This window comes from Epinephelus fuscoguttatus, linkage group LG19 (assembly GCF_011397635.1).
Source record: "Epinephelus fuscoguttatus linkage group LG19, E.fuscoguttatus.final_Chr_v1".
Lineage (NCBI taxonomy): Eukaryota > Metazoa > Chordata > Actinopteri > Perciformes > Serranidae > Epinephelus > Epinephelus fuscoguttatus.
In genome coordinates, this window is record NC_064770.1 from 31,173,802 (window position 1) to 31,200,790 (window position 26,989).

The 26,989-nt window shown below is 42.5% G+C and overlaps 1 protein-coding gene across 3 annotated transcripts; it reads left to right on the forward strand.

The window, feature by feature from the left end:
* Positions 1-26,389, forward strand: ciita (class II, major histocompatibility complex, transactivator). 3 transcript variants are annotated; one of them, XM_049561689.1, is made up of 22 exons: positions 6,718-7,052; positions 13,565-13,621; positions 14,842-14,889; positions 15,006-15,065; positions 15,620-15,724; positions 15,883-15,948; positions 17,149-17,196; positions 17,821-18,027; positions 19,274-19,324; positions 19,548-19,661; positions 19,754-19,813; positions 19,928-20,142; positions 20,940-22,294; positions 22,549-23,085; positions 23,229-23,408; positions 23,531-23,602; positions 24,345-24,425; positions 24,514-24,597; positions 24,696-24,779; positions 24,906-24,989; positions 25,299-25,382; positions 25,544-26,311. In XM_049561689.1, the coding sequence occupies exons 2-22, from the start codon at positions 13,573-13,575 to the stop codon at positions 25,620-25,622; spliced, it is 3,663 nt and encodes a 1,220-aa protein (XP_049417646.1). In that variant the 5' UTR covers positions 6,718-7,052; positions 13,565-13,572; the 3' UTR covers positions 25,623-26,311. The 3 variants fall into 3 exon arrangements, with proteins under 3 accessions (XP_049417644.1, XP_049417645.1, XP_049417646.1); XM_049561687.1 differs by lacking the exons at positions 6,718-7,052; positions 15,883-15,948 and adding an exon at positions 1-1,264 and having other exon boundaries at positions 25,544-26,389; XM_049561688.1 differs by lacking the exons at positions 6,718-7,052; positions 25,544-26,311 and adding an exon at positions 1-1,264 and having other exon boundaries at positions 25,299-25,533.
* The last annotated feature ends 600 nt before the right edge of the window (positions 26,390-26,989 follow it).

Genomic DNA, 26,989 nt, shown 5'->3' on the forward strand with positions numbered 1-26,989 from the left:
GTGCCGGGAGCAGGTGTCGTCGCCATGACCCAGTTTGAGGAGGTCCTGGACGGAGTGCGGCTAGCTCTAACCTGGGCCTCTCCCACCGAGATCCAAGCGCTCCTGGAGGATTTGGTGGAAGGGCAGATAATCTCAGAGGCCTATGGCAAGAGCTTGATTTGGCAGCAACTTACTGAGGGGATCGCACCTGCAGCGTGTAAAGCGGGATCTGATCTGAGAGGATTGACCACACATTGGCACCTCGACCAAGGTCAGCTCAGCCAGGTGAAGAATTTAGGGTCAGGAAATTCTATAGGAAGGGCTGTATCATCAGTGGATGAACATGACAGCATGAGGTCTAGGCTAAAAATTCATCCTCTTAGTGAACATCAAGTTGATCCAAAACTAAATCAAGAATTGAGGGGAGGACCGGTGACGGACGAACTCTTCAATCTCTTTTCTACCCCGATGGGACGTGACTACCAGTGCAGTCTTGGTTTTGATGACGAAAATACAGAACTGCTGAGGAGTGCAGAATTAATGCAGAAGCCAGTAAGTGATAATGAAAGAGTGTTTAAGGGGAATTTGGAAGATGAGGAGGAGTGGTTAGAGCAGGTAGAGGAGGCGGCTAGGAGGATAGCTGTTCCTCTGTGGCAGCACTGGGACAGAGGACAGAAGATGCTGCTGCCACTGGTTCCTGCCAGCATGACTGCTGCCGGCTGTGCAACAAGTGAAAACACAGCAAGAGACGGTGAAGCACAACGCCCTGTTTTAAATATGGAAGAGGAAACAGAGCTTGCAATCGCTTGCAGGACATTAGACGCTGACAACTTTGACTACACAGAGATGGGGATGACTGACCCGAGCTTCACAATGTGTACAGACGGAGCAGCAAAAGGCCTCTGTGTCTCGACATATGACGCTGTGGCAACTACTGGACTGAATCATTTGAATATCTCCGGAGCAGAAAGAAATGCCTCACCTGCTCAAGCCTGTGCAGCAACAGTCACAAACATCACAGACAGGCTGCAGGGCATTCTGGATGCCTGCCGGGTAGCTGACAGTACAACAGAAGTGGACCTGCTCTGCTTGATGGAAGGCGCACAATGTGGCACGGATGTGGGATTTACAGAAGATATTGCACATTTGTTTTCTCCATGTGCACCAACAGATACTCAAACTGACGCACAAGATGACTCTTTTTACTCCAGCGTGGATCAGAACATGACATTAGACAATGTAGAAAATGTTTGCAGGGCCGAGGAGAGGGTGGACTCACAGTGGGGTAAGTTTGCATCATCACATCACGTCTCCTCTTAACAAAAATCATTGATTTGTTTATCTAAAGATACAGTATCAATAACATTTGCTCTGTATCTTATGACTATGTCCTCATATTAGACAAAAACAAGCTGTTGGTTGGTGTATTTGTTTAGGACAGGGTCCATTTTGTTGCCATGTCCTTGGTATTTCTGCAGTCTGGGGCTAACTCAAAATGAAACTGAAAGCAGGGTACACCTCAACCACCAAAACCTGTCCAGGCGTTTACCTAAAACAGCAGTGATTAAACACTGCCTGCCATCTCATGCAGGTGACAGAGCTGACTTTCATTTATGCAGTGATTATTATGGTGAAGCACGAAAAGGGAAATGGAAAGTACCTGGAGATCTTGGAGAGAAAATACATTTCTTTTAAATGTTCTGGCTTCAGTTTTCATATAACCCCCAATTCATCATGAACTTGAGTACATACACAAGAATAGACTACTACTGCCTGGAATATGACACTCGGTTTGAGCTTGTTAAAGCGTCAGTGATGCATTGGGAGAATCAGTTCTAGAAATTAAAGAGGACACAGAGTGTAAAAAGAGGAATAAAGAGTTAGTATTTGTTGTTCAAGTTGAGGTGGACACCATACACCCATGCTTGGTCGTGGGAAACCTGCTGTCAGTGCGCATAACACAAAGTTGAGGCAAAGTTTAAGAATGTTTGGCCTGCATAATGATTAGCTCTGTGGAAGTTACTGTAACATGACTCAATTAAAAGGGCAGAGCCTGGCTTTCATACATTTGGGTGTGACCTATTGTGATCCCTGTTTACCACGTCAAAGGTTAACAGCTAGCATTTGGCTAACAGTCGTTTCATTTATTCCCCCCAGTTCAGTTGATGTTACAGCTTCAGAATCACATTTGTGCGTATTTATATTTAAGTTACAAAGAGAAACAGCAGTCCCTGAGTTAGCTTCATAAGAATAGACCGCCTTTATAAAGATTCATTTCCCTTCTCTTTGTCTTTGCTTCCTCTCACCTCCTATCATCCTGCTCACACTCTTCAGACTCTTCCCTTTCCTTACTCCTGCAGGACAGGCCGCCATATTTCCTTGCTCTGACTGTGTATGTGTGTTTGTTTGTGTGTGAGTGTCCATCTTGCACATCCACACACACCCATTGTTTCTGAGGACAATAGTTTACCAGTATCATGTAATTAAGTGGCAAAACGGGTACTAATCTCGTGATGTAATGAGCTTGGCAGCATGGCACACAGCAAGCGGTGTATCTGCAATGAGAAACAGGTAGAACAGGTACTTTCCACTCATAACCAAAACTCCCCGTGTTTCCTTGTCCACAGCAAGAGATGTTAAAGTGTGTGTGATGTTGTTTTTATTTTACCTGTTGCATAGGGGTCACACAGAGAATCAGAGACTCAAATAGTAGATTTTAGACATGAGCATATATATTTAATATTGTAATATTTGGAAGAGAAAAAATACAAGGATAGCTGAAAAAGTGTTCAAAAAGCAAAAGATGAACATATGAGGAGGGGCAGAGCCGGCCACTGTAAACATTTGGGGCTCAGCCCAAACCAAAGGGGGGCCAGAGTCATGCTCCCGCTCAGATTTTTTTCACATTCATGGCAGCTTTATGCACTATTTTTCAAGCAATTTGAGATACTAAAATGCCCAAAAATCTGTACATAATTTGTTAAAAACGTGAGAGAAGAACACAACAAATGACTAATTTTCACTCCTGCCACCTAAAACGAGGCGTGATGTTACTATTTTTAAGTTACATAACATAGGTAGGGTAGAAATTTGGAGTAAAGGCATTACTAATCTTGAAACCTACTTTTGTACAGGATGAGTATTTAGCTGACAGATCTGCTACATTTGAATTCATGCCATAATAATCTGTGGTCTTCAATGCTCTGCACATTTACTCGGTTATATTAGATTTCTTTAATATAAAAGCACAAGCAACACGGGTATATATTATTATCTGAATGACATGGTTCAAAGTATTTTAAAAATCTAAAAGATTCGGGGCTTTTGAGAAAACATCCAGGGCAGGAGCCGCAGGAGCCACAGGAGCCACAGGAGCCACAGGAGCCACGCCACTGCTCCGCCTCTGCATACATGTCTGTTATGAAGCTTTCACTCAGGCAGAGCTCAGGTAGAAAAGAAAGAGGATCTTAGATATAGAGGGCCATGATGGAAAGGGGGACAATAAACTGACAGACCACCCTAATAATAATGACACAGTGATAACAAGGCTGTAGTTATGATACATATTGGGGGGGGTCATCACCCCCAATATTAAAATATGCCCAAAAAGTCCCCCCAAGTATATTGTTGACAATATATACATGAATAAAAAATGTACTATGCTACGTAAGGCAACCACACACCACTGTCCAAAATAATCATGAGCAAATGTAAATTGCAAATGTTACATTTGGTTCTATCTTTATGGTGTGCTGCAGTTCTGCTGCCGCACCTGAGCAGAAGCCATTCTTCAACCAGTGTGTAGGTACAATCAGTGTCAAACACTACTGTCTCTTCTTTTCATTGCTTTGAAATGTATTAAAAAGTGGAAATTAGAAAGTAATTAGGGATGTCCGGCTCAAGTTTTTATGATCCCGATCTGAGTCATTTATCATTGAGCATCTGCCGCTACCAAGTCCCAATTTGATACTTCTGTGATCCTAGATAATACAGCTACACAGTGCACACTTCACACCCTGCATCAAAGCAGTTCCTTATTGTTACTTTATTGTTTATTTATTTATTACTTAAAAAGTAACTAGGTATAAAATGACAACCCCCTAAACGCAAGATACTGTCAAACTGTGCTGAAAGTTCTCATAAATTTTGGTAACAAAAACATAAATTAACAGTCCCGTGCTGCATTTTGCTGTTGTTTATGGTGTGTGGTGTTTTGCCGTGGGCAGGGCTCAACCCGGGCTCTTACACATACACACAGGTGCACAGCGGAGTGAAGGAAAGAAAGACAGCAGGAGAGCTGGAGGTGGCTGCACTCTGCATGTCTCTACATTAAAGCTTTGAGTAAAAATGCCTGTGTGACAGGTGACATTAAACAAAGGATCGAATCATCTTTATAACTCTATATAGCCAATGCTGATCAGATAAAAAAAATGCCTTAATTGGCCCTGATACCGATCTTTGAGATCAGATCGGAACATCCCTGAAGGTAGTGTGAGTGTTTTGTAGGCTATATTACTGTCCACTTGTATTTTTTTAAGTGTTAGCGTGCCTTAAAAATGTCATAAATCAGGTCATAATTAAGTCATATGTTGGCTCCCTAACATGGTGCTCAATCATCGAAACTTTGTGAACCTCTGATCTAAGATTTTTATTTTAAAATACTTTTAAATGAGCTGGGATAGGCTCCAGCCCCCCCGCAACCCTCAAGAGGATGAAGCGGTTAGAAGATGAAGATGAATACTCTTAAATGGTCAGTTTAGCTAGCCTGGTAGACCATCCTGACAAGTCTGGACTGGGTGCCACCCCAAACCTTCTCAGTGGGTGGGAGTCCTCGCCTTGACAGACCAACTTCTTCAGCCAGTCAGCGTGACAAAACACCAGGACACATCTTCATCACCAACAGAGCCAGTTGATAAATCAAGCTTTTGCCAAATCCAGTTGGAAGAAGGGCAAAAACATCTTTTCCTTCATGAAAATCTTGTTCGAGTGCATACTCTTGTTCTTGATTAATTGTTGTTATTTGACAATCTTGCAATAACTTCACTAATTGCTGTGTTTACTGTGCTAACATTACAGTTAGCGCTTGTTGCCTCTGGAGCAGCCATTACTGTTCTGCAAGCTGCGTCCTGCATTTTTCATCCTCAGCTACAACGTAATCCCTGATTGATTGCTTACGCCAGGGCCACACCGGATGCAGAAGCGCTGCGAATAGCCTTGAAGCGCCTCAAAGCGAAGCCAGTTTCCTTTCGGCGTCCATGTTAACCGATTGTGTCATCCACACCGGCTGCGCCGCACAGCTCCGCAAGAGAGATGAACACACACACACACACACTCTCACACCCACTAACACGACACACACACACACACACACACGAGAAAGAGAGAGAGACAGCTATAGGGGGTGGGGTTGGGGAACACACACACAAACAGAGAGAGATACCCATGATGGAAAAACAGCCCCAAATGTGACGGAGACAACAGCTGGGAGCAGAAGCGCTTGTCGGCCGGCGTGGAGAAATGCGCGTCTGATGTGAACGGGCTCGCGCGAGAATTTCGGTGCGCTGTGCTCCACAGCACTTCGTTGGCAGTGTGGCCCTGGCGTTACACTGAAAACTACGGTGCGGATCCCTCACTGGCCCCAATTGGATTTTAATTCCTGGATACAAGGCGGAGCGGCACCGAGTGCAGACTGATACAGACAGTGGAACAGAATATAAGTTCATGTCATCAGGATGGTCTTACCAGGCTACAGTTTAGCTGTTACGTTTCTAAAACATTATTCTCCAAAGTTGTTGCAAAAAAAAAAAAAAAAGCCGTCCTTTAATGTTGGCATGATACGCAGCCAGTTGCCATTATATCATACTTTAACAGCGCTTGGTGGTGTCAGGGGGAAACGTAGTGGGGCAAGAACGAAAGTTAAGGCAGTGGCAGTCCGAGTAGGGTGGGAGTGGTGGTGGATGGGTCCAACAAACACTAACATTCACCTGGGAGGACTGTGTTCGCATCCCGTAAGACTATAAAGCCAAACCCTGTTCTTTTTTTTCCTCAACCTAACCATGTGCTTCTGTTGCTTAAAACTAACCACATATGTTAGTTATAGGAGGAAAAAAAACATCAATTCATAGTGCATGTATTTTAAAAGAGATGTATGCAAACTGAATGTGTTGCCCATACCCCATTCAGGGGTCGGCTCGCAAAAAGTGTAGATTAAAACGGTCCCCCTAATGTTGAATAGCTGATTACGGCCCTGGATGATAATAATAAAATAAAACTGACAGATACAAAACTGATCCATGGCAGCAACATGCCACAGGTGTTGGATGTCAGCTGTCTTCACATCCAAATGGGGAGATTATTTTTATAACCACAGAAATTTGATGAAGCTGGATAGCATGGTGGAATCAAGGGTCTGCAGAGACATATTTTGGCCACATGTCTGCAAGAAAGTCCAAGAGAGGTCCATGACTGGATTTCTAGTGAAGTGAAAGGCAATTACTGGAAGCCAGAGCGCACAGGGACACGAGTCAGGTAACAGAATTCTGTATTTGTTTAACAGTATTTTTTTTCCTGACTGGGCTGTTCTGTCAGATTTTTGGTCATGAGCAGTGACACCTGTGGTTGTGGTTGATGTGGTGATGTACAGTATGTAAAGCTCTGACATGCGCTGTCTGACATCAATAAGCACATCATATCTCCTGTGCCCAACTGATCGTTACGCACCGTTGAAGGGCTTTTAAAAACTTTCACACTAAAGCAGTTACATGAAGATCTAAACTGAAACTGCAGCTTGTTTCAGAAACAAACTGATGCTCCCTAGTTGTGGCAATCCAACCGCCACGGGATGCAGTGGCTTGGCTGCTGTGGATGCGCATTTATAGGCAAAGTGAAAGTAAAAGCCGAGTTTTATTGTTAGACCAAGCAGGTTGCGCGCACTCACTGCGGGTACTCTGTAGAAGGTGAGAAGATATACGCAGCGTTTGATGTACACTCAGAGACTGGGAGTTCATCGCACAGATAATATACAGCAGGGGTGCAGAGGACTTGAGCATCACCCAGTGAGACTGGCCCAGCAGGTAAATGTAATCCCGGCTCTGATGGGGAGATTTGGGCGCATTTTATCCAAAGTGCGCATGCATCGACAGGAAAAGATGTCGGGGGGTTTCAACTTTTAACTTTTATATCCTTGTTTGACGTATTTTAGCGCCGTTTTGTAATGCTTTCAAGTTATTTTAATTAAATATTCGCAGTGATAAAAGTTTTATCTGTGTTTTGCATCATGATGTGATCAGCATTGAGAAAAATACGTTTCCAAAAATGCTTTTTGTTATCTGATACCTTTTCTGCTTTTAAATAACCTTATTTATGACCACCCCAAAAAATGTAGATGGGTTTAATACTTTTTCAGACTTCTAATAATGTGATGCTTTGTGTGACTTTGCCCTCCGAAATGGCGAGTCTACTCCATTACGCATGTGTTCAGGGCTCTACTACAGCAGCCCCCCACCCACCTCCGTATGTGAAATGGTGTATGTGTCAGCGAGATTGGAGGTTCTTGCCAGGGGGTGTTAGTGGAACAGGGTATTTGGGGGGACTTCCAGGACAGAAAAGAAAGTGATTTTAGTAAAGGCATGGATGTGTGTAGGAGTAGGCACAAGGAATTTCACTCATTCATGATCAATAAACACTTGAAGCTTTTCTCTGTCTCTTGCAGTTTCTCTTGTAGTTTGACAGTCCTGCAGTTTGCAGTTTGTGGACCATGTGTTAAGCTGCATGTGATTGTGTGTTGTTTTTATCTGTGGACTTGCTGTATAAAGCAGCATGGTACTGTACCTATTTAAGTTGACAAGTTCCTCATTCTTTGGCTGAGGCCTTTTGTTTTGGGTATTATCGGGTGATAAATCAATTCCTCTAATGTGTCATTTAAAGCTGGCTGAAGTAGCATTAAAAACTGGGGTATTATTTACACTCGTAAAGGGACAGTTCACCCCCAAATCAAAAATACACATTTTCCCCTCTTACCTGTGGTGCTGTTGCTCAGTCTAGATTGTTTTGGTGTGAGTTGTGGGTGTGTGAAATAAAGGATGCCTGCCTTCTCTCGCATATGAGATGACTCAATAGCAGTGTCTCTCTAGAAATCACAGCACAGTTACTCAAGTTGACATCTCGTGCATGCAGCAACCTCTGGGGCTGGAAAATGAGGCTAATGCATAAGTGCCTAGTCTCTATATACAGACTGTACATTCAGTGAATGTAGAGTCTGTAGGCAAACCCCGGAGATCTTGCCTCCAGAAGAAGAGCGGAAGAGCCCTGGTTTCTGGTTGTAGGCTGTTTGTAGTCCGTGTGATATTGACCAATCACGTTTGAGCCAGCTGCAGTTGTTGTCAGGTTAAACGGTCCGTGCGGTGAACTAACGAGGCGGAACATAATTGGCGTCACTGCAAACTCTGAATCCATCGCAGTGAAAATCTGGGGTCTGCCCCTAGAGGCTGTATCACCGTCTGCCAGAAGTCAGACACCGAATACAGCCGATGGGTTCCGAGAATGATAAGTGCCAAACGCTGCAGTTCTTTTGAATGGCCTGTTGAGGTTGGCTCCAGAAGTGAGTCGATCCCCATAGACCCCCATAATAAAATGTCAAACTTTACAGCAGAAATAAACATGTTAACAGACGGTTTTGGTCTCTGTAGGTAATTTCAATATTTGTGACAACAGTACTGGGATGAATTTTCAAATAACTCACCTGTTTACATTTTATTAAGGCTTAAAGTTACGCATATTTTAGGGCGAGCCCACTAGAGTGACAGGCTGCCGGCAAGGAGTCAGATCCACCCCTTGCTCCTCCAACCTCTCATCCAAATATGGCCACTTCTGGCTCCAAAAAATCAAGATGCTGACGGCCAAAATTGCTGCACTCGAGCCTTCAAAATGGCAGTCCACAAACCAATGGGTGATGCGTCTAGTATTTTATACAGTCTATGATCTCCTACTGTCATGAGCACAAGCCTGTCATCCATGATAACATTCACAACGTTCCTTCTGCGCTGTGATATGATAGGCGGATGTAGTCTTGTAGAAACAAAATAGTTCCTACATGAAACTATTCACAACATGATCTGTGGATTATCTTGAGTAACCAGGTCGTGATTTCTGGAAAGAGCTGTTGAGTTTTTCAAATGTATTTTCGATGCCTTGTGGACCACAAGCTGAGTGCCATGTAGTTCCATTATACTGGAGAGAAGGCAGACATCTCTACAGCTGATATCTCCAATAATCAGCAACTCACACCAAAACAATCTGAACTGATAAATAGCACCACTAGTAGGAAGAGAAATATGTGTTTTTGATTTTGGGGTAAACTGTCCCTTTAATTTACAGTAAACAGCAAATACTGACTAATTAAATTTTGATAACGTGAGACACATTCGAGCTTGTAAGTCAGAGTTATGGTGAGTTTTGTTTGGTGAGGTGGTGTGTGCATGGCAGGAAGTTGGTCTGCACTCTGCCTATCCAGCAGCTGCCAACATGTAACCTGAGAAGACAAACAAATTGCCTACAGGGAAGTCTGTCTTCTGCCAACTGGACCCCAAGCCTGTCTTGAACTTTAAAAGCTACATGGCCCTGATGCCTGTGGCTAAATTTCTTTATTCGTTTTAAGTGCTCCAAACAGTCAGTCAGACAAAGAGAAAAGTCAGCAGTAAAATTCAGGTGCTTTCCATATAGCGCTTGTGTAACCCCTCGAACGCCACCTGACAGGGACCAGAGCAGAGGCACTGCTTTCTGGGTCGACTTTTTTTACAATCGCTCCTCTCCCTAAAACACAGGAACTGCCGATCTGCAAATTATCTGATCCTCCTGACATCCTCTGTGGTCTTTCCGCCAGCTTTGCTGTTGTTTTGTCAATCTACAACGCAGATAAATGGGTCATTAGAAAATTTTGTGTTTTATTGTACCGGAAGTTATGAGTCATCAGAGACAAGCTTTTAACAAGTCGTTGATGTCAGCAGTGATTTTGCCTCCTCTTAAAACGAAAGTTAGTTGCATACCGTCTGAGCCTTTTCATACAAAAAAATACGGGTGTGTTGGAGCTGTACTTGGACTCATCTGAGAGGGATCACAGAGGGGAGGGAGAGACTTTCAATGGTGCATTTTTGTATTGTTAAGCTTGCGGGATTAGTCCAAGATGAAGCAGACAGACATCAGATGGAGTGAAATGTTAAGTCTGTGAGGCGAGTCAGGGCCTGTCTCTGAAACAGTCCTGCACCGAGACAAAAGTGACCGCCTGTGGAAACCACCTACCATACACATTACATGATACAAGTTGCACGCTGTATCATGTAATGTAAACCAGTCTTAGATTATTATCAGTGGATGATATCATAACTGTCTTTGATGACTCATAACTTTTGGTAGAATAAAACATTAAATTTCCCGATGACCCATTTTAGCCGGGTCGTCGATAGACAAAACCACAGCGAACGCTGGCTCAAACACCACCTCGAGTCACGTTTTCAAGCTGTACTAAAAGAAGGTTGTCTTTGGCACGTAATATTATGTCTGATGATCCCTCTCACGTTTATTTAATCACACAGAAGATTTGGAGTCCCACAAGCTTGATTGGACAGGTTGAGGCACACTCATGTGCTGTGGCTCTGTACCTCTGAGAAACAAACCATACATACATAAGAGTCCTGGGTTTCTATTTAAAGTGGACTTTGATATTTGTAAATTTAAGAGAGCTGTGGAGATTTCTCTGCCTGATTTAGAGAAGTCGTTTAGCATCCCAGATACCTGCAGCACAGGCACACAGGCACACCCAAGAAATGTTGTGAAATGACTGTACAATAAACTGTAGCACTGGCTAAACTGAGCTCTGTGACTCAGAATAGGATAGTTTTATCGTAACAGTACAGCAAGTCGTCTACCAATCAGAAGACTGGCAGTTGGAGCCCCAGCTCCTCCAGTCCACATGTTGAGGTATCCTTGGGCAAGATACTGAACCCCAAATTGTGTGAGTGCATTTACAGTTTAACTTAAAGTTGCTGCCTTGTAAGCTGTACTGTCTAAAAACACCTGTGATTGGATGTTCCAGAACACGTTAGAGCAACTTAGTGGTGGTACAATTCCTTTATTATATGTCATCGTATGCATCTTAATTGCTGCTGAGGATAGTAAATACTTGGCTGGACATGGCTTGAATGAATAGATGTGTTGTAGGGCTGTCTCAGATACCAGTTTTTGGCCGCTGAAGCTTCATTGAGAGATGACACGACTAGAGACAAGAGGACATTTCTTAGAAACATCAGGTGGCACAGTGGTGCAGTGGTTGGCATTGTTGCCTCACAGCAAGAGGTTCCTTGTTCGAACCCAGGGTGGGGGAGCCTTCTGCGTGGAGTTTGCATGTTTGTCCCCGAGTCAGCATGGGTTTTCTCGGGGTACTCCGGCTTCCTCCCACAGTCCAAAGACATGCATGTTAATTGGTGACTCTAAATTGCCCTCAAGTGTGAATGGTTGTCTGTCTCTATGTGTCAGCCCTGTGATAGTCTGGTGACCTGACCAGGGGGTACCCCACCTGTCGCCCAATATCAGCTTTGTTAGCATGCAAGTCACAGTAAATTAGGCACAATAGCTAGAAAAAATTTGCAAGACAGTTTAGCTGTTACTTAGTTTTCAGATGATTTGCCAAGTCCGTTCTAGAGTTTTGATGTGCCAGCTTCCTTTAGCATATCTTGCACTTAAATTTCAGGGGGCGTCTTTGTAAATTTTGAAACTATTCCAGATGCTTGGCTTTTGACATCTTGCTAGCATACCTGTAAACCTGTCACAGATGGTCAAATTGTTGGAGTCACAATAGTAGGCCTATCACTACGTTTAAATGTTCTTGTCTGAGAATAATTGTGTTGGATCACTATATATTGATTCATGGGCTATTTGGGATTTTGGGGTGATGGTATAGAAAGAGCGAGCATTCGAATACTGATTTGGACATGGGTTACCGTGGCGGACGAAGCCTTGAAGCTTTCAGCTCAGCCCCACTGTGGTCTGATTGTCAGTATGGTATACTGCATGTGAACAGTAAGTGATGACATCATAGCTGCTCTAAAATAATACCCATGAGTCAAGGCAAGACAAGGTTGTTTTACTTGGATAGCTCATTGTAATACACAGAAACTTAATGTGCTTTAACTGCAACGTGTAACATGTACAGAAAAGAAAGAAAGTGAAACAATCACAAAATTGTAAAAAAGTAAATAAAAAAAACACCCACTGAAAACCCACATTTATGTTACAGACATAAACCACACACATGCAGAGAGGGTATCAACAAGCCTGACAAACTGTTTTCGTTTTGCAACTGATTATGTGTGAGTTGCTTCATAAACGTGTCTCTTTTGCTTTTGACCCGTGTCTGATGATCTGTTGTGAAGACCTCTTTACACCGAGACTTTACAATAAGATGCACACATCGTCAGTATTTATTGAATCTAACTGGTGCAGTGCTCGTTCAAAATGTTCCTGTTCGGAAGGGGCCGATTGCTTGGCCTGTGGTATTGCTGCTGGCAGCTTTGTTGAGAACTGCTCGCACTTGCAACTTCACACTTGACACTGAACTTCCTGAGCAATACATCTCAGCTCCAAACAGCTTTTGTTTTATTGTGATGTTTAGATATGAAAAGTATTGAATCACAGTGCTATTTTAACTGTGCCCCAACATAACAAACAGAAGGCCCTCGACACATTAGAAAGAAAATATGCAACTCAGGCTACTTACTTACAGTGAGGAAGAACTTTGTACCACTACATTTTACTGGTTACAATGCAGATTTAGATTTTGCTCACAAAATCACAATAAAACATTAAAACATCCAGAATTATACTAGAACTGAAAGCTCATCTTTGAACAGACTTTAATTAAATGTAAGCACGTTGGAGTGCTAATGCCTCTTTGTCACTTCTACTTCAAAGGAAGACACTATAGCCTACTGACAGAAAAATGTTACTGGTCACGTCACGTCACACAAGCACATCACATTCCTCATATATTTAAGAGAACAATGAGGGCAATGTTTACAGTGACATTCAACTATGAGGAAACTCGCCAACTTGCCAACACGTGCCAGATCCTCATCTAATGCTGTCTGTGACAGTCATTATGTAATGACTCTGGTGGAAACTCAAATGCAGAGAACACACAGGAGGCAGAGTAGGGTAAAAAAAAAAAAAGCATGGGTTTTACTTCAGTCCAAAAAGGTAATAACAAAACTGACGAGGAGGCAAAAAAAATCCTTAAAACCACAACAGGCTAAGTTACAAACGGGTCCCGGGAATCAAATGAAGAGATTGCTAGAAAGAGGTGGGTATATATACGCAGGGATGCCTGAGAGGATAATCAGGGGCAGGTGAGTAAGTGGCAGCAGGTGCGATGAAAGGCAGGAAAACACAGGAAACTGCAATAACACAAAAGTTAGTTAGTACTTCAAAATAAAACAGGAAATATAACCCCATATGCTTTCAGTCTTCACGCATCAACATGTTGGCAATATTTTTAATTTCATTTTTGTGTATGTGCGTGTGTGTGTCCTATCAGGTGCCAAGATGCAGGACATCAGTCAGGACCCGTTTCTCTGTTTGGGAGATCTACCAGGTTTGTATTGTTCGAGTTTGGATTACTTGTTCGACTGTAAAAAGGCTGAATGGCTCAACATGAATCAAAACACTGACTTCATAGAAAGTTACTGCTTATACTTCATCGTATCCAAAAAGTATGAGGCAGACTGTGTTGAAGCCTACTGAATGAAACAAAACTACACTGCAAGTGCAAAACTGATAAGCATCAAAGCTACAGCAGGTAACTTCTGTGAAAATAAATTTAGTCATATTGATGAAACTGTCACTATATCCACACAGTATAACACGAGACAGATATTTATGTTCCTCCTCCTCCTTCAAGTGCTCCTCTGCTCCACTATTGATTGAGATGTGTTCTTGTTTCTCTTGAGAGGCCACAGTGTTTGAACAGTTGTCGTTTTATTGTGGATTTTTGTATTATTTGTTGTATTTGTTGCGTTTTAAATGTGTTTTGACAGGTTGCTACCAATCTAAATGGGACTTCCTGGTTAAATAAAGGTTAAACAAATCAAATAAAAGTTACCAGCTGTAGCTTTAAAGGAAATTTAGTGAATTTAATATAATGTTATTGATTGAACCAGGATCACCACTGAGCTACTGTTGCTTTGAATACAGCCATAGAGATGTTAACTGATGAAAAAAATCAATTTTAATGGGCACGTTTAACATGATCATATCACAAAAAGATGGTCTAGAATCTGGGCTGGTTGAAGGTGAAAATAGTGTACATTCACACATTACTGGTATTCTATACACTGGGTTCATTTGTCTACACTAAAGGACGAGATAAAGACGACAGTTGTAGTCAGAAAAAGCTGATAGATATTGTTCTCTACCTGTGTAACTGCATCCTGATCACTCACCTTCAAGTGTGCAACTTGTTATAACGTCCATTTATCAGAACTGTTTTAGCTGCATATCTAAGTCAGTCTTAAAGAAGCCCAGATAGCCTGTAAGACTTGTAGCAGCTGGACCTTGAGCTTGTTGTGCTCCTCCTCCTCATTCAGAGATGCTGCTCAGTAGGAAGAGGTGCCAAAACCCTCTGAACTGTTTGAGACGCCTATCTTGATTCAGAAGTTCTCGTACGCCTCAAAAACATAACCGAGACTTTAGGAAAGCAGCCAAAAAAAACCAGACGTGCACACCTTAAACTGTCCTTAGCAAATATGAGCAGAGATGGGAAAGCAAATGGTTGCAAATGCTTTGTCTAATAAATGTTCATTGTTGGTGTTTTAGATGATTTATCGGAATTCCTGAATGATGATTACCTTGGGAAGTTTGTGGGTAAGTTGCAACCAAACTTCCGCACACATTCAGTGTGTCAAATGGCTTACACATGAGCACACATATTCAAGTATGAATGCAAAGGTAATCTTTTGTCTAATTGCCTCCTTTCTTAGACACAGGAGCGCTCTTTGACGATCCCTGTCTCAACTGTGAGGAAGAACTCACCACCTGCTGTAAGAAGCTCTTGTTGCAGATGTTGACACAAACAGGCAATACATGAGAGTAAAGGAGGAAAAATAAAGGGGCTTAAGCTTTAAAAAAAACTGGGCAGGAAATATGTTATACTCCATATAACATATTTCCCTATTTGATATAATTACAATGCTATATGGCCATTTTGTGTAGTAATGTCATCTCAGCAAATGTGCAAGACCAGTTTGTGGCAAAGAGGAAGGTTTTAAACTCAACACTTTTCTACACATTGGGTTTTAAAAAGGTCAGTAGAAAAAAAAATATCTATTTGGTGCCAAAAAAATTGAGACATTCTGCAGCTGTGACCCCAAACACCAAGAAAGTGGAATCAATGGATAAAAAACACAAGGGTTAGGAACCATTTTTCTGAGTTTTATCCTGTCTACCATTTCCTTCAAAATCTTCAAGATGTTTGGGGAAACGTGTCGCTGCTTTGATTTTCAGTTCACTACCGAAATGCATGAGAGCCATTTTTGGTTATTGTGTCCGTTAGCTGCTTCACTGACTCTCTTACTTCCTCTTTCGTGCACTTTAGGTGATCTTCCCCCGCCAATGGAGCTGCCCGGCTTTGACAGCCTTCAGCAGATACAGGAGGACAAAGTTACAAGCACAACAAACACCAGGAGAAAAAGATCCAGAGGTATAAAACAGTCGCTAACTAGAACTAGAATTGGTGAAAACTAATATAACACTTAATTTTTGGAATGCAGCCACAAAATTCTGCAAGCCTGAATTAATGTGTGGGTTTTAACTGTAACTTTACACTTTACATCTTCTGTTTATATTTTTCATCTCCAGCTTCCCGATCACAGCCATGCACTGATGAGAACACACCATCTAGGCCGAAAAGGCAGAAAAGAGCAGGTGACCGACCCTGACTGACTGTTTGGTTTCTGTCTGTTGAGTATTCATGACGTGGCTTCAAATGTGGGACACTGTGAAATATATAACCAGAGCAGTGTCATGTCTGCCAAAAGCAAATTAACTAGCTAATGTTTTATCATTTTGGAAACCACCCTCTTTTGTTTGGTAGTCTCAGTGTTTTGTCAACAGTTTCAGGGAGCCACTGCTTCCATTCATGTATATGTCAAATGCATGTGGCGTTTTTTTTGTCACACAGTGGACATCAAGTTGGCATCAAGGTTTTTCAAAGATACATTACTATTAGGAAATGATGCAGTCCAATGAAATCCATCCATCTCTTTTCTGTAGCTTGTCCAAGCTGGGTTCACCCTGGACAGGTCACCAGACTAATTTCAGGGCCAACACATAGCAACAGACAACCATTCACGCTCACATTCACACAGGGAACTTAGAGTCAACAATTAACCTAATCTGCATGTCTTTGGACTGTGGGTAAACCCCTCCAAAAAACAAGCTGACATGGAGACAAACTCCACACAGAATGGACTCAAGCTGGTATGCAAGGTCGACCCCAATGAAATCAGGCTGTACAGAAATCAGTGTAAACCAATGGCTGCCTCGAATGCTAAGATGCTAACAAAATTTGTAGTTAAAGGGACAATTCACCCCCAAATCATTACAATCTACGTCTTACACTGTCACAAGCACAAGCCTCTTGCCCATGAGTAGGTGCAGTGATATGGTTGGCGGTTGTGGTTCGGTAGAAAGGAAATAGACCCGATGTGAAACTGCTCGCAGCAAGGTCTGTGGATTATCTTGAGTAACTGGGTCATGATTTCTAGAAAGAGACATTGCTGTTGAGCTTTTCAAATGTATTTTTAGTGCTTTAAACACCACAAGCTGAGTGCCATCTAGTTCCATTATACTGAAGAGAAAACAGACATCTCTATGGCTGATATCTCCAACACTCAGGAACTCCCATAAAAACAGCCTAGACTGATAAATAGCACTACAGGTGAGAGGAAAAATATGTACTTTTGATTTTGGGGTGAACTGTCCCTTTAAGGAGCTTAAACTTGCAAACACAATGGTGTGTTCCTTTAAATAATTCTGGTGGATCTGGGCTTCTTTTGTGGCTGCCTTCCTGTGAGGTTAGCCAAAAACAATATTGTAATGTTTACAACCCTTCAACTCTTGCAGGTCGACCAAAAACCGAAGAGCCACAGGCTGAGCTGACTGTCACTCAAGGTATGTTTCTCATGTTCCTGCTGTAAACTGAAGCAATACTTAGGGGAAGAGATAGACCCTGTAAGTTTTGTTTTAACATTTTAAAGGAACATTAAAAATATATTATATAATATATTAATGTTGTAAATGTCAACTGAATAGCTTTTGCAATGCACAGTACAAGGCTATGTGATATGAACACTATGCCCATGAGAGTTCTCTCTATGAGTAAAATGACATTTTACAAACAGGGCAAACCACGTGAGGCTACAGTAGTAACATATGACTCATGGTTTAAGGGGATGTTGGTTGGTTATGGTTGACTTGGTTCCTTCGTGGCACAAGGATGCAGATTGAGAAACAGGAAGTTTAATTTTGAAGTCGTCAGATAAGAGATCACACCGTGAACCAAAAGAAGAACTCTGTCTTCATTTGACTCGATTCCATTTTCAAATCTTCTAAGTCTGCTCAAATGAAAGTCGCAGGCATGATACAAAATCTTTGGGTCCTAATCTCTTGTAATTCCCTTGGAAGCAACCCTATCTGCATGTTTTCCTTTACCATCCTTTGTTTTTGATTCACCCAAGGTCAACAAAACCTGTGGGCACAGACAGATGAGGGTTGTTGTCTGTGTTTCTTTTGCAGACACTGACACAGGGTCAGAGCTGAGTTCACCAGAGACGGCGGCCCCCCCATCCACTCCCCCAAGAATCCTTCATCTCCATCCCTCCATTCAGTTCATCACCATCCCAGACAATCCGGGATATCAGGTTGTTCAGACACTGAGTCTCTCTCCTCCAGTTATTACACTTCCACTCCCCAACACAGCTGCTGCACCTACTTACATTTTAGGTGAGTAAAGTATTCACATACACTGATTAACCAGTTTCAGCGCAGTAGCCCTGGGAAACATCCTGTCTGTTTTTGTTGACATTGTGTGAGAGAGGAGTTGATTGTGAAGGGGAAATGAAAATTCAGTTGGCATGCAGTTGCCCTGAAAACTGGATTATCAAACTTCCTCTAAGAAGTGTAGCTTAAATAGGGGTGTAATTAGCAACCGCTGAACTATTTCCTGTTTAAAGTGACTGAAAAAGTTTTCCAGGAACTACTTTTCATGTTCATCTAGATACTTGTTACCCGCGAAAATTTCAGTCCTAGTCCCACTGAATATTATGCTGTGTTTGAGTCAGTTAAGCATGTCCTAGGTCAGTGGTTTCCAACTGGTGGGTCGCAGTCCAAAAGTGGGCCACTGGTCCATTTGAAAGGGACTGCAAGTGACTTGCAAATGTGTCAAGCTTAAAAAAAAAAAAAAAAAAAACCCACTTTATTTTGAAGTTCAGTGAATTTCCGGCACAATTTAGGTGCTGTTTTTTGTTGTAGAGTGAGTGACTAACGGACAGCTACTTGACAGGGACAGCAAACTAGCTCGACGATATGGCCAAATGCCAGTATGACGCTGAATATATCAAGCCGTAAGGACATTGAACTAATGACCGAGGAGAAATCTGGACCCGTAGCTGGACCAGTTGGGAACCATGTCCTAGACAGACTGGAACCACATTGTCTCCATTAGAAGTTATGTATCTGGTAGGATGTGGAGTCTCCCAGGGCTCAGTCCTAGGTCCTCTTTTGTTTGAAAGCCCCACACCTTTGCCCAAAATGAATTTCTGAATTTGGCGACTGGTTCTGGCCACGCGTGCATGTTAGTGCATGCGTGTACTGGCTAGCATTCACTGCTGCTTTGCACTGAGCTCACATGGAAGTTATCACTGTTATTAGGACTATGTCATTGTGGAAGCATAGTGCCCACCCTTAAATTCCCCCCTGGTTAACACTGTTAGCTCTGTCAGCACTGTTGCTGTTGTTTGGTGCCATTTATGGAGTTAGCACCTTTAGCAACTAGCCGCTAGCTCAGCCTCCTTCCATGTTGAGAACCATGTCTGGAAAACTTATAGGCTTTGAATTTCACATAGAGCTCATTTAAATTAATACTAAATGACTCTTTTACAATGTAATGTATTCTGTGCACTATAAAGCACTTTGTTTATGAATATCAGTTAAACGTATTAAATTGCCTTGCCCCTTTTTTTTTATCCAGTTCCTGCTGCTTCACCACCCTTCAAACGTCAAGTCCCACCCCTCTCCCCGAGTGAGTAAAGAACTCTTTAATCTTGGATGTACATGTGTGTGTCTGCCTGTCTCTACTTCTTGTGTACATATGCAAAGATCTCATTCTGTCAGTTTTGTGTAGTTTATACTCCCACATGTATAGTTTTATTTCTGTCTTTTAAGAAACAAAATGGAAACCTCTCTGTACTGACTGCCGTGTGTGAGAATTCAGGGTACTAATTGTTCTCCCTTTGTGTTTTTAGTTGACGGTGCAGTTGCGCCAGTCCAGATGAGTTCATCCCCATTAGGATCTCTGTCGGAAACCGCTAGCACAGCCATGTCTCCCACTTGTGCCTCACCCCAGTCTCCTAGCACTGGTGAGTTTCAGTATCTCTCTTTTCTCCTTGTGTGTAAATTACCGTGTGGAGTTACTGTCATCTTACAAAAATCTTGACATGCTGAATTTCAGAGATGTCTGCATGTAAGGAGTCACCCCTTCCTCAGTCTCCCACTGTCATTGACATTCCACGTAAGTTACCACATGCTTTAATTCCTCTTTTCTGCTTTGATGTAAAATTTCTCAAAAGCACAAATCATGTTTTGTGGATAAGCAGGTTCACAAACAATTGTGTTTCTTTTTCAGAAGTTGTAAAGGACTACATCCAGGAAGCCAAAGCCCATATGAGTCAAACCTGCCAGGATATGGAGGCAGGCCTTAGCCTGACCTCTCATTACGTGGATGTGCCAGTGAGCCAGAGAGAGACTCGCTCTGGAAAAAGCACAAACAAAACCCTGGATAAGGAGCTTATCATCATGGGAGACACGGATCGGCAAAAGACCTTGTTGGGGCCGAGTCAGGTAACACTTTCACTTTAATGGGAGGGATAAACAGTTATCATGTAGTGCTTTCTAAACATAGCCAAATTCAATACTATACAATGTATCCTCATACAACAGCTCGTATGATATCCTACAGATTTGCACCCCATGAATAACATTATGTGCTTAATGTAAAGTTGCAAAGGTTAGGTTAAGTCAAGTAAAGTTACTGTAGTTAGGTCTAGCTCCCAGGAACATCGCTCAGCATTGCTTCCAATTTTTCCCAGTGGCCACTTGTGGTATCGCAGCAAATAAAATCCTGTGTGGCCCAAAACCATTATAAAGAGACATCTGTAAAGCAGTTGACAGGACACCTTGAACTGCAATAAGTTCAATTATGACTCTTTCTAAAATAAATTCTGATCCATGGAGGTTTCGTATTTGTAAAACTTTCCTTGAGCCGAGAAAAACGATTGTAAATCTGGGACATCTGAAACATGATGATGATGTACATTAAAATGCCTCCAAGTTTACTGAAAGTTCACATGTTTCCGAACACCAGTGTCTTGGGGAAAGTCCTGTGTTTTGTGGCCCATCCACCACCCCTAACTGCCCCCTTACGAGACCCCTTCTGTCTTTACCTTCCCAAAGACGTGGGTTATACACAAATTAGTGTCTCATGATGATGTGGGATATGTATGAAATACGTACAAACAGTGCATGAGAACAGCCTATACTGTAAAGTATGAAAGTTTTGATTTGTTTATATCCAAAACATTGCTGAAATCATTGGCTGCAACTCACTGGTATCCATATGTTTGTCTTTATCCACCTAGATCTTCGAAGGCTCAAATGTAGACAAACCCAAACGCTACATAGTGCTACTCGGCAATGCTGGTATGGGAAAAACCACCCTGATCAGGAAGCTGTGTCTCGACTGGTCCAGGGACCGCATCCCACAGTTTGACTTTGTCTTCTTATTAGATGGAAAATCACTCTCTTTAACAGAGGCGACCTTTAGCCTTAAGACCCTCCTCCTAAACCTCTCCTCCTTTGCTCCTTCCTGCATGGACCCCGAGGCAGTGTACGCTCAGATCCTCGCAGCCCCTAAGCGCGTGCTGATCATTTTTGATGGGTTTGGCGAGTTGCGGGACTTTGAAACTCTTCTCCAGACTCAGGAAAAAGACATTGTAGCATCATTGCAGAAAGACAGTAAAGCACAGAACTTCACAGTAAGACATTTATACTCTGGCATCCTTCAGAGGATGCTCCTTCCAGGCTGCACTCTTCTGCTCTCGACACGACCAAAAGGCACTGCCACCCAGCTACTCCGGCGGACAGACAGCATTTTGGAGGTGTGTGGCTTCAATCCCACAGACGTAGAGACATATTTGTCTCAGTACTTCACTGATCCTGACCTCAGAGCATCTGCTTTGGACTCCTTAAAAGACTGCAGCTATCTCCACCTCCTCTGCTGGAACCCTGGACTGTGTCGGTTAGTCTGCTTGGTTTTAGAACAGTGCAAAAGTTCAGAGGACCTCCCGAGAACTTTAACTGGACTCTGCCATCAAGTGCTTCGTCTGATAATGGAAATGGACAGAAAGAGCATGCACTCACAGGCTGAATCTCAGTCAGAAACATCTATGCAAACAGAAGAAGAAGCCCAGACAGAAATCTCAAGTAGTTCTCAAGCAAAAACGCAGCACAAAAACACTCGGAGAAAGTCCAGAGCACAAGTTCGCCCTGGCTCGCACACCCAACGAGCAAGGAGGACAAAAAAACAGGACAAAGAGGAAGATGATGGCGATGGGGAGGGGATGAGGAGTGCTGGAGAGGAAGCAGACAGAACAGAGGAGAAAGAGTTGCTGTCCCAGCTGAGTTCTTTGGCCTGGGAGTCAGTCAAAGCAAACACCTGCACCCTCCCCACAGGACGAACCATATCAGCCAAACTCAAGGCATTTGGCCACAGGACAGGACTTTTCTTCTCTTGCCACCTGAGGGCGGGGCAGGTTGTCCCAAGTGGTGAGACAGAGGGAGGGGGAAGAGAGGATAGTGAAGAAATGGGAACTGGAAAGAATGGAAAAAAGGGGACAGTCACTGAACATGCTGACACTAGTGATGACCACATCCTGTTGTGGGCCAATCCTTTTCTTCAGAGTTACCTGGCAGGGGTCCATTTGTCTCTATCAAGGTAAAAGTTTCTTGATTCATCAGAGTAAAATAGTCTTCCTCTATGTTTTCTATTAGAATTATTTGGATAAAAAGATTAAATGAAAAGTGGTTGATTGAGTGATAAGCTTTTAAGCTGGCATAGTATCTTCTATGTCCTTTGTTTAAAAATGAAAGAGCACATCTTTTTCCACTCCCAGCCTCTTTTCTCTTTCACTTTCAGTGCTCTGCCCTCTCCGGATTTCCCTGACTCTTTCCCACTTTCTGTTTCCTCAGGACTATAACAGACCGTGCCTTTCATCCAACCCTCCCTTTCCAGTCAGGCCAGAAGGGGCGTCGGAGACCCCAAAGGGAGGAGCTTGAACTCACTCAGCGATTTGCAGTCGGACTCCTGTTCCACGACAGAACAGAGCTGCAGAGGCTTCACTCACACACAGAGAAAACCTTCAGAGATATGGTTGCTGCCAAGCAGGCTTTAGTAACAAAACACCTTGAGGGTCTTTCCTACAGTGACCTGAGCCCCGCCCAGGTCCTGGAGGCGTGTCACTATGTGTATGAGGCAAACTCCACGCATGGTGATGGTAACAGAGACAGTGGCAGCACACAATTAGTTGCCCACCTGGCAGCAAATCTTCCGGAAGTTCTAACATTTCGTGGAGTTCCACTTAAGCCGTCGGACGTGTTCACTGTGCAGCATGTTCTCGAAAAGGGTGGAACTGAAGGTAGAAGGTTCTGTTTGGATCTGGAGGATTCGGGGATACAGATTTCTGGACTCAGAGCTCTCATTGGGCTCAACAACATCAACACATACAGGTATACAATTAAGTTTGTAAAACCCCTTCCCCAAACAGTGATTGTCCAATCATAGCTTAATAACCCTAATAAGTGCTCAGTTCAAAGAGAGCTGTATGATACTAATCCACTGAAACCAATATCAACACTTGGGTGTCTTCTAGGGCATGCATTGCTGATGTCATCACCTTATGGGAGCAGTTAGAGCAGAGTGGTGAAGAAGGTCTCCTACAGGGGACGGTGTCCAAATTCAAGATCCACCCTCTGAAAGCCACACAGGTGTGTCACATAGAGCACCTGGCAAAGCTGGTGAACATACATGTGCACAAGAGGCTGTCAGACAGGTAATACAACCCGCCACCTTCCCACACACACATGGAGATGAACTCAGTTATACTTTACAACATACAAACTGTGTGTGTCTGGCCTCTGATGTGTGTGTGTGTGTGTGTGTGTTTGCTTTTAGTTCCAGCCAATCAGATTCAATCCTGGCAGAGGGAATACCAGCCGTCAAAGAGCTACGCAAGCTGGAGTTTGAGTGAGTAGATCTGACATTTGACATTACTTCAAAAAGTAATCTATTACTTCACTTAATCACTCCCTGTAGAAAACTCTGCTGGTTAGATTACTTCTGCAGCACTCGGCAACATTGCCTGAGATGCATTGTTACGTATTGCCAATTGACAATATGATGTTAAACCTTACATATGCCCACATATAGGCACAAAACAAGGCTCAATAGGAGAATCAATATGGCACTGCAGTAGGCTGTAACTACCTACACCACCTAGTATAAATCTTAATTGCCTCAAAATAACACATCAAGAGGCCTAAACAAGGTAATACAGGAGACTGGCCTTCTAACACCATTAGATGACGATGGACTAAAATGGCGTACAAACTGTTTTTAACGGGTCAAACATACTCCAATGAACTCACTCAGTTTGCTCGCTCACAAACCGTGGTTTCATAGCAGATATGTCCAGTTTATTTGATGTATTGATCACTAAAGCAGTGGTTATACCTCATGAGGAAGAGTCTCTCAAGTCGTTTGTCAGACAACCTGTTCCTTGTTGGAGTCAGCACTGTACGGCATCGCTGTTGTCGGCACGTTTAATGAGCTTTTCCTATCCACCCATGCAGATGATTAATTAACTTATGTAACGCAATTAGTAACAACATTGATTAGGAACTGTAATGTGATTACTGAATTTAGGAAGAGTACATTTGAGTAGAATTGATGATTACAATGACAGTAATGACTTTATCTTTCTGTCTAGCCTTGGTCCAGAGAAAGGTCCACTTGCTCTTCTCAAGCTGTGGGGGCTCCTGCCTGGTCTACAAAACCTCCAGCACTTAGAGTAAATATACACCCCTTTACTTCTAGTTCTTCTAGTGTATTTGTGTGTTTGTCTCAAATGTCTGATGGTTGCTCTCCTTCTCCTTCAGTCTGGAAAACAGTAAGATAGGTGACAAAGGAGCAGAGAAACTGGCCGATGCTTTAGTCTCACTCTCTTCCCTGGAGATACTCAAGTGAGTACACCGTGTTCCTTTCTCAACCTGTGCAACATAGTCTTTATGTATAGAATGTGTGTTTAGCAAAGTGTGACCTCTCTCCTTCCGGTTTCTAGTGTGTCACAGAACTGTATCGGAGATCAGGGGATGAAGAGACTGGCAACCACACTGAGGGATCTGCCCAAACTGCACTGTTTAAGGTATATTACACACACACACACACACATATATATATATATAAATACCTACACAACACCACCCACTGTGGTACATACTGTAGACCCACATAATTTCACTTCCCTATCCCCTCTCTGTGTTTGTTCCAGTCTCTACAGTAACGTGATTTCTGATGAAGGGGCAGAGAGTTTAGCAGCTGTCCTCCCACACATGGCTTCGCTCACTGACCTGGAGTAAGACCTTACATATATATGTCATGTTTACAATTCACATGTATGACTTCTGTGTGTACGTGTGTGTTTTAATGGCGTGCTGTCCTCATATCTGATACCTCTTTGTTTATTTAACTGAAAATGCTCTGTGGTGTCTGTACTTTGCACTGGATATCACTTTCATTAAACTATGGACAGAAATTGAAACACACACATCAAATGAGGAACCACTGAAATAAAATTAGACACAAGTAAATGTTGATCAGGTGATCTTTAGTGAGTAATACGTTGGGGTGACATTTAAAGTGTAAATTGTTTTCTGTTTGGCAGTGTGAAGTACAACAAGCTAACAGACGTTGGCGCACAAAGCTTGGCAGCCAGTCTGAGAAACTGCAAGAAAATGAAAACACTGAGGTGAGAAAACATGTGAGCGTAACCACCTCTCCCCTCTCCTTTTGGGAAAAATATTTCACTGCTCCACAACCAAAACCAAAACCAGAGCATTGTTATCTCACTTCCTTCCCTGGCATGCCATATTACATCACAACATTTTTTTCCATCTCATCCCATGACAGGATGTGGAACCAGTGTATTCCATACGGAGTGTTTGAGAGGCTTCAACACCAGGACAACCGGATCCAGTCCTGGCAGTAGAGCCACATGAAACCTCCTTACCAAAATGAACTTTTTATCATGCATCTCAAACATACATGTTTACACTACACAATACATTTTCTAAAACATTTATGTTGAAGAAAAAGGAACAAAGTGAAAGCGCAAGAAAGTGAAAGTGCACTAAAAGAAACTAAAAATGAAGTTCTTTGCTGCTTTAGTCAATATTTGATCTTGCCAGAGTCTTCCAAAGATCCCACTCAGTGCCACAGGGGAGTAATTCATCCTTCAGCATTACACAGTGCTGCATCTGTGCACTGTGTGAGTGTGTTGTAATTCTTGGTACAATTTCAAGAAGCTCATTTGCACTATGATATGTGACTTTATGTTGGTTGGTCTTTTTGTTACGCTGTTTTTATCAAATGTCTGCTACCATGTGTTGTTTTTGTGACATGAACAGAATTTTTGTTTGCACTTCTCTCTGTTGGCTGTAAATGAAACATTGCTTAACAATCACCTAGCACTTTATTTTACATAAAATGTCTCGTCTTGTCACCAGATACATCGTTTTCTTTCCTCTTTTTTTACCGCTTGTCATTTGACATGTTCACTGAAGTTATTGTTTTTTTTAATAACTTCTTTCCCAACAGGTTTCTGTTCTCTGTTTTCATCCAGCCTGACCTTTATCGTGTTTTGGTGTTTGCCACTCTGCGTAGTTGACCATATTACTTTATCTGCATTAAGCCATTATTTTCCACCAAAAATTTGCTGACTCTACAGGGGAGGCCAGACTTTCCCCTATTGTGATATCGTGGTAGAATAAGGGGAACAACTCATCTTTACTGACAACATAAATACTTTGTTTTTACTTGTCGTGTTCCTCAAAGGAAAATTTTGGTATTTATGATTCTAGACCCTGTATTCCCATGTGTTTGTGTCTAAAGTACTATTCGGACGGGATTAGTTTTACATAGAGATGTGGACTAATGTCTGCTTACCATAGGATGTCTGTAATATAAATGTCTGATTCGCACAGGACAAAAAATCTCCGTAATTCTACCAGAGATGGGAGTGGTAACTTGGTTTGCGCCCCGGCGTCAACTCCCTGTCGGCATGGGTTAACGGTACGTCTCATTCTCATAAATGCTATATCTCAAGAACACCTTCAGGGAATTTTTTCAAATTTGGCACAAACGTCCATTTTGATTAAACAACGAGCTGATCAGATTATTAGATTTTGGTTGTCAAAGGTCAATGACACTGTGACCTTGCATCTGTTTAACTTTTGTAAACACTATAATTTAAGAAAGCCTCGAAAGAATTTCCTCAAATTTGGCACAAACGTCCACTTGGGCTCAAGGATGAACTGCTAAGAACTTGGTGGTCAAAGCTCAAGGTCACTGTGATGT